This window comes from Bos indicus, chromosome 24 (assembly GCF_029378745.1).
Source record: "Bos indicus isolate NIAB-ARS_2022 breed Sahiwal x Tharparkar chromosome 24, NIAB-ARS_B.indTharparkar_mat_pri_1.0, whole genome shotgun sequence".
Taxonomy (NCBI): domain Eukaryota; kingdom Metazoa; phylum Chordata; class Mammalia; order Artiodactyla; family Bovidae; genus Bos; species Bos indicus.
The window spans coordinates 7,617,984-7,635,644 of NC_091783.1; the positions used below are offsets into that span (position 1 = coordinate 7,617,984).

At 38.8% G+C, this 17,661-nt stretch overlaps 1 protein-coding gene across 9 annotated transcripts in view; it reads left to right on the forward strand.

The window, feature by feature from the left end:
- Positions 1 to 17,661, forward strand: part of RTTN (rotatin) — a 123,313-nt gene that overhangs the window by 73,938 nt on the left and 31,714 nt on the right. For all 9 annotated transcript variants that reach the window (XR_011563766.1, XM_070778677.1, XM_070778671.1 and 6 more), the window contains 5 exons: positions 5,124 to 5,313; positions 6,770 to 6,861; positions 12,800 to 12,893; positions 15,228 to 15,420; positions 16,962 to 17,052. Coding sequence is in view for 8 of the 9 variants with exons in the window: in XM_070778677.1 (XP_070634778.1) it covers positions 5,124 to 5,313; positions 6,770 to 6,861; positions 12,800 to 12,893; positions 15,228 to 15,420; positions 16,962 to 17,052 (660 nt within the window). In the remaining variant the exon portion in view is untranslated. The remainder of the gene's footprint in view (positions 1 to 5,123; positions 5,314 to 6,769; positions 6,862 to 12,799; positions 12,894 to 15,227; positions 15,421 to 16,961; positions 17,053 to 17,661) is intronic.

Below are 17,661 nucleotides of genomic sequence, written 5' to 3' on the forward strand. Positions count from 1 at the left end.
CCGTCGCCCCTGGCCTCGGGCTTACAGGCGTGGGGTAGCTCCTCCCTGCCGCTGCTTCTGACCTTGGACGCGGGGTAACTCCTCTCGTCGCCGCCCCTGACCTCGGAGGCTGGGTATCTCCTCTCGGCTGCCCCCACCCCCCCCGCCCCGCCCCGCCCCGCCACCTCAGACGCGGGGTAGCTCCTCTCCGCCGTTCCTGTGCCCTTGCAGTCTGGTACTCTTGGCCGCTGCCCCTGACCTCAGACGTGGGGTAACTCCTCTTGGCCGCCGCCCTTCAGGCATGGGGTCCTCCCGGCTTCTGCCTCTGACCTTGGACGTGGGGTGGCTCCTCTCGGCCGCGCTTTGACGCGAGTCCCAGCCGCCTGCGGTTGTAGGAAGTCAAGAAACACCTGGAGTAACAGGCAAATTTGACCTTGGAATACGGAATGAAGCAGGGCAAAGACTGATAGAGTTTTGCCAAGAAAATGCACTGTTCATAACAAACACCCTCTTCCAACAACACAAGAGAAGACTCTATACATGGACATTACCAGATGGTCAACACCAAAATCAGATTGATTATATTCTTTGCAGCCAAAGATGGAGAAGCTCTATACAGTCAGCAAAAACAAGACCAGGAGCTGACTGTGGCTCAGATCATGAGCTCCTTATTGCCAAATTCAGACTTAAACTGAAGAAAGTAGGGAAAACCACTAGACCATTCAGGTATGACCTAAATCAAATCCCTTATGATTACACAGTGGAAGTGAGAAATAGATTTAAGGGCCTAGATCTGATAGATAGAGTGCCTGATGAACTATGGAATGAAGTTCGTGACATTGTACAGGAGACAGGGATCAAGACCATTCCCATGGAAAAGAAATGCAAAAAAGCAAAATGGCTGTCTGAGGAGGCCTTACAAATAGCTGTGAAAAGAAGAGAAGCGAAAAACAAAGGAGAAAAGGAAAGATATAAATATCTGAATGCAGAGTTCCAAAGAATAGCAAGAAGAGATAAGAAAGCCTTCTTCAGCGATCAATGCAAAGAAATAGAGGAAAACAACAGAATGAGAAAGACTAGGGATCTCTTCAAGAAAATCAGAGATACCAAAGGAACATTTCATGCAAAGATGAGCTCGATAAAGGACAGAAATGGTATGGACCTAACAGAAGCAGAAGATATTAAGAAGAGGTGGCAAGAATACACAGAAGAACCGTACAAAAAAGATCTTCACAACCCAGATGATCACGATGGTGTGATCACTGACCTAGAACCAGACATCCTGGAATGTGAAGTCAAGTGGGCCTTAGAAAGCATCACTATGAACAAAGCTAGTGGAGGTGACGGAATTCCAGTTGAGCTATTTCAAATCCTGAAAGATGATGCTGTGAAAGTGCTGCACTCAATATGCCAGCAAATTTGGAAAACTCAGCAGTGGCCACAGGACTGGAAAAGGTCAGTTTTCATTCCAATCCCAAAGAAAGGCAATGCCAAAGAATGCTCAAACTACCGCACAATTCACTCATCTCACACGCTAGTAAAATAATGCTCAAAATTCTCCAAGCCAGGCTTCAGCAATATGTGAACCATGAACTTCCTGATATTCAAGCTGGTTTTCGAAAAGGCAGAGGAACCAGAGATCAAATTGCCAACATCTGCTGGATGATGGAAAAAGCAAGAGAGTTCCAGAAAAACATCTATTTCGGCTTTATTGACTATGCCAAAGCCTTTGACTGTGTGGATCACAATAAACTGGAAAATTCTGAAAGAGATGGGAATACCGGACCACCTGTTCTGCCTGTTGAGAAATTTGTATGCAGGTCAGGAAGCAACAGTTAGAACTGGACATGGAACAACACACTGGTTCCAAATAGGAAAAGGAGTTTGTCAAGGCTGTATATTGTCACCCTGTTTATTTAACTTCTGTGCAGAGTACATCATGAGAAACGCTGGACTGGAAGAAACACAAGCTGGAAGCAAGATTGCCGGGAGAAATATCAATAACCTCAGATATGCAGATGATACCACCCTTATGGCAGAAAGTGAAGAGGAACTCAAAAGCCTCTTGATGAAAGTGAAAGAGGAGAGTGAAAAAGTTGGCTTAAAGCTCAACATTCAGAAAACAAAGATCATGGCATCCGGTCCCATCACTTCATGGGAAATAGGTGGAGAAACAGTGGAAACAGTGTCAGACTTTATTTTTCTGGGCTCCAGAATCACTACAGATGGTGACTGCAGCCATGAAATTAAAAGACACTTACTCCTTGGAAGGAAAGTTATGACCAACCTAGATAGCATATTCAAAAGCAGAGACATTACTTTGCCAACAAAGGTTCGTCTAGTCAAGGCTATGGTTTTTCCTGTGGTCATGTATGGATGTGAGAGTTGGACTGTGAAGAAGGCTGAGTGCCAAAGAATTGATGCTTTTGAACTGTGGTGTTGGAGAAGACTCTTGAGAGTCCCTTGGACTGCAAGGAGATCCAACCAGTCCATTCTGAAGGAGATCAGCCCTGGGATTTCTTTGGAAGGAATGATGCTAAAGCTGAAACTCCAGTACTTTGGCCACCTCATGCGAAGAGTTGACTCATTAGAAAAACTCTGATCCTGGGAGGGATTGGGGGCAAGAGGAGAAGGGGACAACAGAGCATGAGATAGCTGGATGGCATCACTGACTCAATGGACGTGAGTCTGGGTGAACTCCAGGAGTTGATGATGGACAGGGAGGCCCGGCGTGCTGCGATTCATGGGGTCGCAAAGAGTCGGACATGACTGAACGACTGATCTTATCTGATCTGATCTGAAGTATGATTTCACAGAGTCTTCTGCTTTGCTTGTGTTGGCTAGAATAAAAGATGTTTTGGGAGTTACTCTAAAATAGTACTTGATGATGAAACTTATACTAGTCTTAAGCAAAATTTAAGTCTAATTTTTTGGGGGCATTTTTAATGTACACTCATTTTCTTCCTGTGTTCTTTTTTTTATCTGTTTTGGTTATTAGTTTTTGCTTTTAAGTCTCCTCAGTTGGCAATATAAGTAGTTGGTAATCTAGTATTTGTCCCCCAGTTTTAAAAAGTCTATGCTGTGCTAAGTTGCTTCAGTCGGGTCTGACTCTTTGCGACCCCATGGACTGTAGCCCTCCAGGCTCCTCTGTCCTTGGGATTCTCCAGGCAAGAATACTGAAGTGGGTTGCCATGGCCTCCTCCAGGGGTATTTGTTCCCCAGTTTTTAAAAAGTTTACTGGTGCTTTAAATCTCAACATGGAAACAACTGCTCTAGTAAGGGAGAAAGATGATCTTCACATGTAGACAATGGAATTTTATAATCTCCAAGAAGTGTGACCTTCACCATTTCACTACAGCCAAGAAAGAAGATACTCCTTTTTCAGTGCTTTAAAATTACAACTGTCGTTGGTAGAATGATGAATAATAATCTTATTCAACAAGATGTTTCATTTACTTGTCTTAATGTACATTTCGAAGTGCTCTGGGGGATGTAGCAGGAAGTAGCACTAGTATCTAGATGCACATGATTTCCAAGAAGGGGTCACTGCTTCTGTTCATTCTCAGTGGACGTAGGTAGACTGTCTGCGTATGTGTTCATATCTATTGTATAGAGATGGCTGACTCATTTATAGCTGTAGTATGTACTGTTTTCATATTTAATGGGAGAATTATCAGTGCATATTTTCATTTTCTATTGTGTTCATCATAAATCATTATGGGTATGGATTTCACAAAACAGTAAATGCTTGGTGTCAGAGAAACAGTTTCATTTTAACTGAATTCTTAAAATGTAGTTAGGAATTTCTTATGTAATTAAGGTCTTTTTTTTCAATTTATACATTACATTCTAGCATTTTACAAGTTTGTATACAGCAAAATAATTCCTTTTTCTTCTTGAAAACATTCTTCTCATATGTAATTTTGTTTTGCTTTAGTTCCTTTTGAATCATAGCTAGTGGGTATGTTAGTACCATGACATATTGAAGGTAAGAGGTTTAATTTTAATCATATCCTTAAAGAGAAGAGTTAATGGAGAAACTCATCTTAATGTAATTCTACCTTTAACTTGCAAGTCTACCTTTAACTATTACTTCATCTTCCTGGATAGTAAGTTTTAAAGGTTCATCTTTCCTTGGTGATCAGGGGGCATGAGAAGTGGGGCACGTATGCAAATTTCATAGTTCATGCTATATTTGCAGACCTTTCCTATTGGCACTTAGCTTTTTATTTTTTGTTTTTATTTTTCTCTCTTATGTTCTGTTTTAAAGTCTGAACTATATTATCATTTTCGGAAAAATAGAAATAGTTATGAACTCAATTCGGTTCAGTCGCTTAGTCGTGTCTTTGCGATCTCATGGACTGCAGTACGCCAGGCCTCCCTGTCCTTCTAGTGATGTGATAATTAGCATACTTTAAACTGATCCTTGGCATACTTTTAACTGATTGCTTGGTTTTAGCCATTTCAATATTCCAGGAAAAGTCATGAGTGGCACCTCAAAAAATTATTTGGGAAAAAAGTGCAAAGAGATTAAAAGTATGAAATGGTAGATTCTTCTCAGCCTTCTGCTGGAAAATATGTGTGTGTGTTTGTGCACACGCATGTGTTTATGTTTGTGTTAGCATGCACACATGTGAAATGCCCTTGGAAGAAGGGTTCACTCAGTGGAAAATAAAGTGACAAACAGATTTTACTGTGGATATTAATGAGCATTTTCACTTTATCTAGCTTACTGATAGGCACAAAAATAATTTTGAATAAAATAACTTGGATTACTTGTTTCAGATATTTTAATACAAATCATTTCATTGTTTTGAGTGGGTTGCAACACACTTTTACTGTATTTGTGGCTGAAGTACATAATTACTTGATTCGAGCTGTACCATTTCGTAGAAACGTTTTAAACTAAGTGGCCCCTCAAGAGAGACTAGATCAGCTTTCTGCCTTTAGTGGATTTTTTGACAGCAGAGAGCTGGATTAACTTTCCGGGTCAGGGTCAGGCTGGTGTACGTGTGGAAGGACAGAGAGAAGTGAAGGAGTGTAGTAGCATTTGTTTCCTGAAGGGGACTGTGGGGAGACAGTGGGTCTTTTTGAAGAAATAATGTCGTAAATTCCTGTCTCTCTCTCTCCCTCTTTTCCTACAGGGCCCCTGTGTCCATGATGAGGACTCTGGGCTGTCTCTCATAGGAAAACCTGCCCTCCAGGCTCTTTTATACCACTGCCATTTTTATGAACATTTGAATCAGATGGTAAAACATTGTTACCTGGGACGGTATGCATTTGATTTCAGTTTTTCAGCTCTTAATGGAGCTCCTGAAGGCAATGATTTAAATGGTAAGTGTATTATGTTTATATTTTTAATAAAATATATTTCTTAAATTGTTTAAAACCTTTGTGTTGGTTACAAAATATTTGAAAACAATGAAAAATACCAGGAAAACATTCATATCTAGTCCTACTACCCAGAGCTTGTAGTGTTGCATTTAGGGTGTGTGTTTCCTTCCAGTCTTCTTTCTCTGTATAGCTTTTGTTTGTTTTATATAATTGTGTTCATATCTTATGTACATTTTTGTATTTCCTTCTTTCACTGAACATTGCCTAAGCATTTTTCTATGTTATAAATTCTTCATGATAACCATTTCTGACATCTTATTAATGTTTCATAAGTTATTTCATGCCCTTCAGTAAAATTTTATAGTTTTTCCCTCTATTTATGTCTTAAATTTTTTTTTGGAAGGCTCTTCTCAAGCAATCAAGAATGAGACTTTTCCTACTAAATTTTCTAACTTGTTTTGCTAATATAGTGAAAACCTGTTTTGGCATATTACTCATTTATCAAAATATTTGCTGAAATCTTTTAATTTCTACTTGTTTGTAGATTCTCTTGGATTTCCTAAGTATAAGATCTTAGTGCCTATAAATAATAATTGTGTCTCATAAAAAGAAGTAGCAATTTAATAGTAATAATAATGAAAAATAGTTTTAAAATATAAATAATACAAATTTTAAAAATTTAAATTTTAAAATAATGTTAAAAAACCTTGACATAATTTCCCACAGAAGAGGTTTAAGAGTAGAACAAAGAATTCCCAAATATTAACATTTTACTGTATTTACCGTCCCATGTGAATGTATGTACATATAAGAAAAATTTATTTATTTATATGCATATATTTTTTTTCTGAGCCATTTAAGAGCCATTTAAGAGTAAATTGTAAACATGAAATTTCTTTACCCTGACATACTTAAGTGTAAGTTTCTAACTCACTTTTCTGCTCACTTCCTGGAGGAATTAAGAGGAGAAAGACATTTGATGACGTTTCTGAACATTCTAAACAAATGTCCCTGTAGAAAGCTACCTCTTTGATTGTTTGGGTTTTCTGTGCTGATGTCACTGGATGCGTGGCCCCGGAGCCAGCAGCACTGACATCTGCTCCCATCTTGTTAGAAATGAAAATGTATGCCGCCCCCCCTCACCCCCCACCCCCGGCCCCACCTTGATTTGGGGAATGGAATCTCTGGGAATAGGACTCAGGAAACCTCTCTAATAAGCTCTCTTTGATTCTTCTACACTTTGAAGTTTGGGAACTGGTGCTCTCCATAAATTATGTTAGATTAAACTATTATGCATATTGAAACATGCTGTATATATTAATTAATTATGGATGATAAAAATTAGGCATACTTTTTTCTTTAGTTCTGGACTGGTTTCATGTAAGGACTACTCCTGCTGTTAATTGTTAAGATGCCCAGAAGACCGTTGATGTTGACTGTTTTCCTGTTGTCACAGGTTTAGATGACTCGTTCAAGTTCTGGAGGGCTCCATCTCGAATGTCCAGTCAAGATCGAGATCCAAGTTCTCTCTCTACCTCGGAAACAATGGTACTTCCAAAGAACGCATAAGTGCTGCATTTTGAATTTCTGCAAAAGTTTGCATTTACATAGTGGAGGGATAAGAATGGATGTGAAGAATCAGGTTACGACCACCATGGCAACTGGGATTTAGTGGAAGTGCTGTCTGCCTAGAACTAGGTTCTACCTGGCTCAAATAAGTGTACTAAATATAATTTTATAGATGAATTTTCAACCTGTTTTCTACCTTTTTTTTTGTTACAGAAGTTCAAAAGTTTTGAAATATTTATCAGTAGTAGCAGAAGAAAGGGCTTCCCGGGTAGCGCAGTGGTAAAGAACCCGCCTGCCAGTATTATAGGAGATGTAAGAGATGTGGGTTTGATCCTGGTTTGGAAAGATCCCCTGGAGAAGGACATGGCAACCCACTCCAGTATTCTTGCCTGGAGAATCCCACAGACAGAGGAGCCTGGTGGGCTGTAGTCCATGGGGTTGCACAGAGTCAGACATGACTGAGCACACAGTAGCTGAAGAAGAGAACAGACCCCATGTGATTAGCAGTGCTTGATTACCCTGAAATTTTGCTTAAGGACCAGACAGTTTGAAGAATGTTGACCCATTCAGGTGATTCCAGTGTGGTACTGATGACTTTAAACACATTTCTGAATACTTGTATCAGATAGGAGCTTGTCTTAATTATCTGAAATGCTTGAAATTTATGTACATCTGCCTGCCTTTCTTTCTTTTTATTTATAAGTTTTTTTGTTCTAAAAAGTTTGAGACACTATTTTTGAATAATGACATGCTAGGTTTCATTTGTTTTGGAAGCATACAAAGTTATTCTCAACTGGAAAACATTGCAGTGTATTTTTGGAATAATCGCTGTGTAGTAGAACCAATTAGGAAGGCAAAGGTTTGACTCCGCTGCTTCCAGGAGCAAAAATAATATGAGAATTAAATAATTATACAGGAATTAATGAGATTCACCTCCTGCAGTTTCTCAGGAGAGGGGTACTTTTTGCTAAGTTTTAAGTCTCCCTCCCTCCCCTGCCTCCAGACTCAGAAGAGTTTATGTTTAGTGCTAAATTGAACCTTTATTTAGAAAAATGGAATAATTACCCCAATTCTAGTAGGAGTGATGCTCTCTTTTGCACGCTAGAAATAGTATGTATCTTTGTTTCAGTAAGAGAAATAATGATATGACTCAGTGCTAAAGGGAACCATAGTAATTGGCTATTTAAATAGTTCATAGAAGGACAGTGTTAATTAGGTGCTTAAAAATAGTAATTCTTAGGTTTACCCTTTTTGTTTAAAGGGCTATAGGCTAACTTTGAAATCTGTACATACTTCAGTTCTTTGTTTATAGAAGGTATGTAGTAAATAGTAATTGCTCTAAGTAACTTTGAGTTATCTTAGCTGCTTGGTAGATAACCAAGTTGTATTTTTTCTATACAAGGAGACTTAAAAAAAACCCAAAGCAAATCAAGCGTTTATATTTCTCTGTTTTATAATAATATATAAACCTTACAGATTAAGATACTAGTTCTTCTGAGAAACACTTTGTAAATATGTCACTTATTATAATAATTAAAATAGAAGCACCTCTATTAATCCAGGGGACACAAAGAATCGGACATGACTGAGCAATTGAACTGAACTATTAATGCAAGTCTTTAACTTGTTTATGTGAGGATATCACATAGACTTTGAGAAGTATATACCAATGTTGTTAAGAATTCTTCTGTATAGTCCTATGTAAAACTTACTTCTCAAAAGACTAATAGTACCTGTTAGAATTTTTACAGTCAGCTCTTTCTTTCTTTTTTGGTTTCCAAACAGAAGAGTTTTGTTGTTGGTAACTTATTCACCAAATTGCTAACTTTTATTCACAAAAATTAGTCTAATTACTCCAGTTCTACGAATTGTCTTGTTTTCCTTATCATATCAGAGGTACTATATCTTTTTTTTTTTCCCAGCAGGAGACAAATGTGGAGAGTTTTTATTCATTATGTCAGTGTTACTTTAAACCTAAGCAGTCCGTACCCAGACCAACTAACACTTCCTCAGATATAAGAAAATGTTGAGGTATCAGTTAAATGGCTGTAAATCTTGCTAATAAGCTTCTCTGGTTATTTAAATCATAGTTTTGTCTGTCTTCCAGAATTGGGAAAAGAAACAGCTTGTTGATGGGTTTGTCTTTCCAAGGAGAGCGCTGTCTTTTGCTGTGGGCCACGCCACGCAGTGCAGTGTGGCCGGGCCGTTGTCTGGTGTTGGTGCCGCACTAGGTGCCTGAGTGCTGTTATCTGATGAACACTGGTGTAGGTGACTGCAGCTCGTATGCTTTGTGAATTACAGGTAGAGTAAGGAGTGTCGTTGTTACCTTGGGGGGTATTGCCCTGTAAATAAAGCCTTTTTAGAGATGGCTTCCTCAACTCACTGTCCCCTTCCCCAGGGCAGGGGTGGCAGTGGGGGGTCAGGCATCAGTTGTTTTCCCTCTTGGAATCACATTTCTACTTCTCAGAGGTATTCGAACTAGATGGGTGTTTATGCCTTAGACATACCAGTGTGTATCAACAGCTTTAACACTAAAGTTTGGTCTTTTCTGTGATCTTGAGCAGAATTATGTCTGTTTTATCAGTTTTCAAAGTAAAGGACATGTGGTTCATTTCCTTTTGAGCTTTTCTTTGTGAAATATGTGATTCTTTCAAACTTTCTGGAGCACTAATTTAAGGCAAGCTGATTTTATTTTAATATTTATAGGGAAATTTTACTCATGGGCCCTCCTACCCTTTAAAAAACTGAAAATCATTTTTACTATCGCTACTTTACAAAAGAAGAGATGAATGCATGGAATGAGTGTCTTGTGCAGGGTTCCAGCACTGCTGACTGGTTGAGCGTTATTTGAATCCAGAAGTTGGCCGTGATGTCATGCCCCTTCACCACAAAGCAAATGTGACTTGTGCCAAAATAGATGCGACAGTGAGGGTGCAGTGAGATTAGGTGAAAAGGAATGATGAAATAGAGTGTGATTTTGTGTGATAAGTGGCAATTGAGATGGGCTTTAAAGGATCACCACCTTCTTTTTTATATTATGTACGCATTTACAAGGAGCTAAAAACGATACTCAAATATGTCTTAGAATTCAGTGCCCACATATGAGATTTGAAAGTCTAGATGAGACATAAAGCATAATTAGAAAATAACTGAATACCAAGCTGTGTGGTGCTGGAAGCATTAGATATTCAGAAAATGCATAGAGTTGTTTGGAGTGTGGGAGAAAGGCTTAAGTTTGATTACTGGTGTGACCAGATGGGATTAACCAGGAGACCTGAGTCTGGGTTTATGGATTTGAAGAGAGAATCTGTAATAGCTATAAAGATGTAAAGATACTTCAGCAGAGTGAAATGTTATGAAACATTATAATTGATATTAGAGAAATATGAATTGACATTTGTTCGATGGTAGTTAAAAGTTATTTTATAGACCAGGATGACAAATAACACATTCACATATCTATGTGTATTATTAAATATGATCAAATGAATGTCCTTTGGAGATTATTTTCAAGCAAGCAAGATTTGAGGGCAGTATAGAGCAAGTCAGCTTAATACATTTTTACCTATTAAAATAGTAATCCTTGGTGACTCAGATGGTAAAGAATATGCCTGCAATGCACAAGACCTGGGTTCGATCCCTGGGTTGGGAAGATGCCCTGGAGAAGGGAATGGCAACCCACTTGAGTTTTCTTGCCTGGGGCATTCCATGGACAGAAGAGCCTGGCTGGTTATAGTCCATGGGGTCATGGAGAGTCAGACATGATTCAACAACTAATACTTTCATGCTAATATAGCAAATTTTAAAAATGCAGATTGTTTAATAGAAATACAAATAACCCCAGTCAGTTTTTAAAACACAGTATATTGGTCTAGAAAGAAGTTCTTATGTTTTATCAATCATATGGGGTGGGATAAGTTAGAATGCAGCCATTAAATATTTTCTAAAATCATATTTTTCAAAATTTGTTTGTCCCTTCTTCGGCTGATACTGAGGAAGAGCCCAGTGTTTGTTAAGGCCTGATGTTTGTTGCGTTCTTCTAATGAGCCAGGTATTTAGTGGGTCCTCAGAGGCTTTCTTTTCCTGCAGTGAGTGTAATCTTCATTTTCATCAGTAGAGAGGACTCCTTGAGTGTTTGTCAGTTGAAGCGATGTTCGGTGAAAAGATAGAGGATTTCAATTCCTCGTCCTCTTAAATTTTTCCCCTATAGCTGAGGGAGCTCGTGGGTGGAGCCAGGCTTGTTTGGTGGCTCCTGCGTGGTTGTGATGTCAGTCTCAGTGTGTGACTGTTGCTTCACAGACTGAAAGTTATCTGGATGTCCATTGACAGGAACATTTCTTTTTTTTTTTTTTAAACACATCTCTTACAGCCAGTTATAGGCAGATATAATTTTAAAATGTCTTTAGGTTTTCCCCTCCTTCTATGTGGATCTAATGTTATATAAAATAAGACATTTAATACATGCTTATTTATGAATGATTTATCTAGACTGAGATTTATCTAGCCTCCATCTGTAGACGACTTTATCCACTCAACTTACAGCTTTTGGCTGCAGCTTTCTGTCGCTTAGTCGTTGCTGCTATAATGTCATACTTCAAGTGGTGGGAGGTGATCGAAGTCAGAAGTTGAAAGAGGAATTTTAAAAACTATTAATTTCATGTGCCATTTTCTTCAAATTCTTGTTTTTTTTGATATCAGAAACTGCAAATGAAAATCACCTTGGGTTTTGCTTTCATCCTGTCAAATCAAGTCTAAGGTACTCTACTTTAAGGATTAGGACAAATACGGAATCAATGTACAGATACCATGAGCTGTACAGTGTCTGGGTTTGTGGTAGGTTGATTCCTAAGTTCTGTTGACAACTTATTTGCGTGCATGCATGGACCTAGAGCTGACCCAGGTATGGGAAGTTTATGCTGACTCAGAGAAAAGAAACTGATGGGAGAACACAGTAATTTTTACACAGGAGGTGCTTGACAGTTTGGGCTTTTTCAGCTTTATAATTTTTATAATCTGTAAACCTACATGTGAAATTCTGTTTGTTTTCTGCAGAATTTCTATCCTGTTTAGTGTTTCCAAAAAACATGATAGAAATTCTGGTGAAAATTTCTATCTAACACTGTAGAGTGTTTTCTGAAGTACAGTGTCAGTATAGTTCTTAATTTTTAAAAACAGTTCATTTGTGACAGGCGAAGAGATAGAGAAAAATCTTTTAATACTTCTGCTAATTCTTTTATAGGCACCATTTAAATTTGTGTGTGCCATTTGAAACTAAAAAGACTCTTTTATTATGAATTAAGAAGTGCAAAATACCTTAAAGACACAACAATTTATAGTTAAAGTAGTATGCGTCTTAGCCTCTCAACATTTGCGTGTTAAGTGGGAATGGGCTTTGCGTGCATGTTCAGTCACTTCAGTCGTGTGTCCAACTCTTTGCAACCCCATATACTATAGCCCACCAGGCTCCTCTGTCCATGGGATTATCCAGGCAAGAGTACTGGAGTGGATCGCCATGCCTCTTCCGGGAATCTTCTCGACCCTGGGTTGAACCCACGTCTCCTGCATCTCCTGTATTGCAGGCAGATTCTTTACTGCTGCGCCACTGGGGAAGCCTGGGAATGGGCTTTATCAGGACCTTAAAATCCTCTATGAGTTTCAAATCAAAACTTTGCTCCTTTAAGTTAACTGATTTACATAAACTATAACAGGTCTAAGAAGCAGAAAATGCCATTCCAAAAACTGTTATGACTCTCAAGACATGGAGTGTTTTTCAGTTATACTAACTAGTGTGCTTTTGTGATAAATCTTTTTGTGTGAGGATATCTTGTGTGTATGTTGCTGGTGTTTCATTTCCCAGTTGGTGATGTTAACCAGTGAGTGCTCCAAGTATAAAGTAATTGTCTTTGCTGATCCCTAGGTGGCAGCTTCTTCGGGCAGTGCTGAATTTCAGTCCCTCGTGCTCTCCATGGTGCCTCACCCTGAAGTCACACACGACCAGCTGGTGGCCCAAGGTATCCTTTTATGAAGACATTCTACTTTCAGGAAGAAGAGTGAAAAGTTGGTCCAGACAGATATTTTGAAAGTAAATGTCTAGATAAAAGAACCAAATTAAATTGTAGAACAAGCTGTCCAGATAAGAACAAAATGAAATGTCACAGAACGTAATAGAATAAGTACATCAGAAATTAACAAACAAATACTCTTAAATAATAAATGGGAGTTTGGCCTTCAAGTAGTCTGATTGCCATATGGTTCCTTATTAGGTAATAATGGGTATTTGGTATTTGAATCAAGGAACTGATAGATGTTAATTAGCTTCATTTTTTTCTGTTCTTTTGGGAACACACCTCAGTTTGCCACTTGAAAAGTGAATCCACTTGAAAGTGATGAGAAGTGGGGTCATAAGGATTTTTCAAAGCCTATGCTTTCGTTTTAAAGCGCACAAAATATTTTGAGTCCTTATTTTATAAGAAGGTTGTGATGAGTAGCCTAGGATTTATTTTTATTAATGACAATGTGTAAATTTTATTCTTTGTTTTAGGGACTGTTGCCAGCTCTGTTTGCTTCACACTTTATATATTTGATAGATTACAGCTAGCTTTTGTTTCTTCTAAGGCAGTAGATAGACCTTTATTCAGTAGCTTTAAATCCCTAATCTGTAATGAATATACTACCTAAAAAGAAGGTAATTTTAAACATAGAAATATGAGCATCTGCAGGGAAAATGCTGTCTAAAACTTCAGAAATATTTGTCTAAGACTTTACTCTGAATTTTCATTACAGTGTTTGTTCCAGAACTTCCTGAACAGTGTCCCAGTTTGGTTTTTAGTAATTCATGTTAACATATAAAAATGTTTAATTTTAGAAAGTACTCATTTGATCCTCTTAAGAACAAAAGAAGCAAACTCAGGTTGTTTTAGGTAGCTTAGAACACAGAGCATGAAATGAAATTTGATAACAAATCTCACGAACATTTATTTCTAAGAGTATGTTGAGTTACTGTTTTTTAAACAGCTTTATTGAGATAATAATTCACATTCATACAGTTCACTCTTTATAAGTGTACAATTCCTTGGTTTTAATGTACTCACACAGTTGTGCAAACATCACCACAGTCAATTGTAGAACACTTTTATCACCCAGAACAACCTTGCTCCTGCTAGCAGTCACTCCTGATTTCCCCTGCTCTCCCCATCCTGCCGCAATCACTAGTCTGCTTTCCCTCTTTATAGATTTGCCAGTTTGGGATGTTTCATATAAATGGAATCTTATTTATGGGTCAGGGTAAGGGTATCTCGGGAATTTTTTTTGTAGTTTTGTGTAAGTTTGGTTTATTCAAAATAGAATGTTTCCTTAAAATAGAAATAAAAAATAAAGGTCATGAGGGAGTCTTGAGGCAGATTAAACTGTCTTGTTAACAGTCCCTTGCCGAGTCTTCTAGGAAAGTTCCATACTCTTGTATCTTCAGTTCTAAAATCCAGAATTTCTGAAAGTGAAAAATTTTCTCAGAACTCAGGTGGCAGTAAGCCTTAGCTGTGCCTGAATACATTTGGCTACAAAATCTGACCAATTCTAGTTGGAAGTTGTACTTGCTGATATGTTTGTCCTACTTGTTTTGATTCTGTGTCTGCTGCACTGCAGCAAGATTTGTTTCCTTGTGGGGCGTTGCCCAAGATTCCACTGGGGGTGTTAATTAGTGTAGAGTGGTGGTTGTTGTTTAGTTGTTATGTCTTGTCTGACTCTTTTGAGACCCCATGAACCATTGCCCACCAGGCTCCTCTGCCCATGGAATTTCCCAGGCAGGAGTACTGGAGTGGGTTGCCATTTCCTTCTCCAAGGGATATTCCTGACCCAGAGATTGAACCCATGTCTCCTGCATGGGCAGGTGGATCCTTTACCCCTGAGCATGAGGATACATGTACCTTATTACTTTTCTAAAATCTAAAAATATTTTGAGTGCAGAAACACTTCTGGCCCTTAGTTTAAAAGACAAGAATTGTGGTGCATCTGTTTGTTACCCAGTGTCTGAGTGCGTGAGACAAAACCAGGCCCTGCCCTTCTCATCTTGGCCAGTACATTGGCACCCAGGGAATCCCTCAGATAACATGCATGTACATGCATACGCGTACGTGCATGTGCACACACACACACACACACTCTGGAGGAGCTGGGTGTCTGACACGCTGGCCTCATGGTTGAGGTGTGCCGAGCAGTTAGGGGAATTCCCCAGCTGTCTCTCTTTAGCACGTTTAGAAACTTTCATCTGATTATCAGAACTTGTGAATTTTGTATGTAACCACAAGCTAACAAAATGGTGATAATTTTCACACCTATCTCAATAATAGGTCAGCGTGAAGCTGCATCTCCACGGCTTCCTCCTGATTCACCCCTCTCTGCTCCTCTGCCCAGGCAGTGTGTGTTTGTCACCCCGCCCCTCCTCTCCGCGATGTGCAGCCTCCTAGACAGCCTCTTGGTGGCCACTCCAGGCGACACTGCCGGCGCTTTCCGACGAACCCGTCTCATTGAGCTTCTCTGTAGGTAAGAGATAAACACTCCCAGGGAAGCAGGGAGACTGAGGTTTTTCCTTTTGCCAGATTTGTCTGGACAGTTTTTATTTTCATCTGTTAAAGCATTTGCATTGCTTTGTTTCACTAACTGTTAAACTTCCCTTACCCCATCCTGATATTTTAAAACTCAGAAGTTTGTCCTCTGCCCCACTAAAGGAATATGATACAAGTCTCCCTGATTGTTCAGAATGCAAGTGAAGGAGTTCTGGGGTTCATTTCCCTAGTGGTCATATCAGAATAACGTCATTGGGTTGAAAAGTCATTTTTAAAATCCATTTGGAATTGTTTAGTTATGGTTGAACATATAGGCTGAAAGTTTTAATAGAAAGTAGTCTGATAAAATTTAAGGAAATCATGATTTGGTTCTTTGATGTATCCAATATTAATTGGCATCTGACCGGACTTTTTCTGATTTTGTGATTGGCTGTATGGTATAGTTAAAAGGCCAAGGAAATTGGATTCAGTCCAACTTAGGTCCTGATTATGGTTCATTCTCTCACTAGTGTTGCGGCCTTGGGAAAGACACTTTAATCTCTGATGCATCATTAATAACACTAGTTAATGGGATGACTGTTAGGATTAAAAAGAGGTGTTGTCTACGATACTCTCTTACCTTGAGTGAAGTGTTCCTTCCCTCCTGACATCCTGCTTATTCCAGCCACGTATACCCACCTCCTGTTCATTTGCATTTCTCTCTGTTTCTGCCCTTTGAACATCCATTCTCTGAATTGTCTTCCTTCTCTTTGCCAAAGCACAGCGCTTTCTCTTTCTTTTTGGGATAAGAGCAGTCTCAAGAGAAAGAAGTCTGTGGTGCTTCACTTTCTCAGTGGTGTCCGTTTCTTTACTCTACCCTTTATAGTAGGCAGCAAGATGAGACTTTGGTCTGTTTACATCTCTTGTCCTACTAGACTTGGAAAACGAAACTGCTAGGTGATTGTCTTTCCTTCTTGAATGTTTCCTATCTCAAAAATGGTCAAAATGGAGTGTTAGGAATATTTTTGCTTCTGCAGAGTCTGTTAAGAGTCTGTCGTGACGTTGAGGGCACAGAGGTATTAAAGAATCTTATAGGAAAGGCTTATATTTCCATCCTTGTTATTTCTGACTTAAATTTTTTTGCTGTTTTTTTTTTCTTTTTTTTGGTTTTTACTTTCTAAATCAGAACTTACTTCCTTGAAAGTGTTTTTCCTATTTTAAATAGGGACATAAGCACCAAGCTCTTTCTCTTGTTTGTCTTTTCCTTCTGAAAGGACTTTATTATATTCTGCTTGTAATGGGTTTCATTATATATTTTCCTTAGAATTCTTGGTTTCTGACATTTAGTTGATGATATCTTTTCCCATGTTCTGAAATATTTTAGGGAAACTTTTTATAAACATTTATTTCCTTCATTTCATAAAAATCCCTTTTCTTGAGTTCTGTTCATGGTCATATCCAAACTGTAAATTCTGATTTGTTTGTCTTCAGTAACAAGCATCCTGATGGTCTGAAGGGTGCTTTTTTCTTCCTTCACAGCATCGCAGTTGCCACCCTCCTAGAGACAAGTGTCCAGGAGCTCCAGGCCTCGCTGCCTACGTCTCTTCCTGCTGAACACACTCAGGCTCAGGTGAGCGCCCACGTCTCCCTCTCACCTCGTCTGTGTGCGTTTCTGTAGCCTTCAGTGCCAAAAACAGAAGTTCTGGAGGACATACCACAGGAGAGGAGTGAAAGTCTCTTAGGGTATACATGGTATGATGAGGTTATTTGAAATAGGTTACTTAATATTTCAACCGGAGACATCTCTGAATGGTAGTAAAGAGCAGTGAAAGGTTTCAAGTCCTAGATTCTATGCCTGGTTCCATCATTAGCCAGCTGGACATATTTCATCAAGGATCTGGGTACCTTTGAGCACTGTATTAGACAAAGGGAAATGTTCATTGTATAGCCCACCTTCCCCCTCTGTGATTTTAGGATATCTCTGTTATTTCTACCTAAATTAAAGTTGTAGAAATACTTAGTAAATTCTGTGTATTTTCAAAGCTCAGTTTAATAAGGAGAAATTTATGTTTGTTTGTTCACAGATATTTAGTGAAGTTGTTGCTAATAGAAATGATATCTTAAGATCAGATTTTTAAAAAGGGCCACAAGATTTGTTTGGGGTGAGAGATAATAAAGGTGGGCCAGACCAGTATCTCTTGCTCTGTGATGTCTTCTTCAAGCTTTCTGCGTAAGGCAG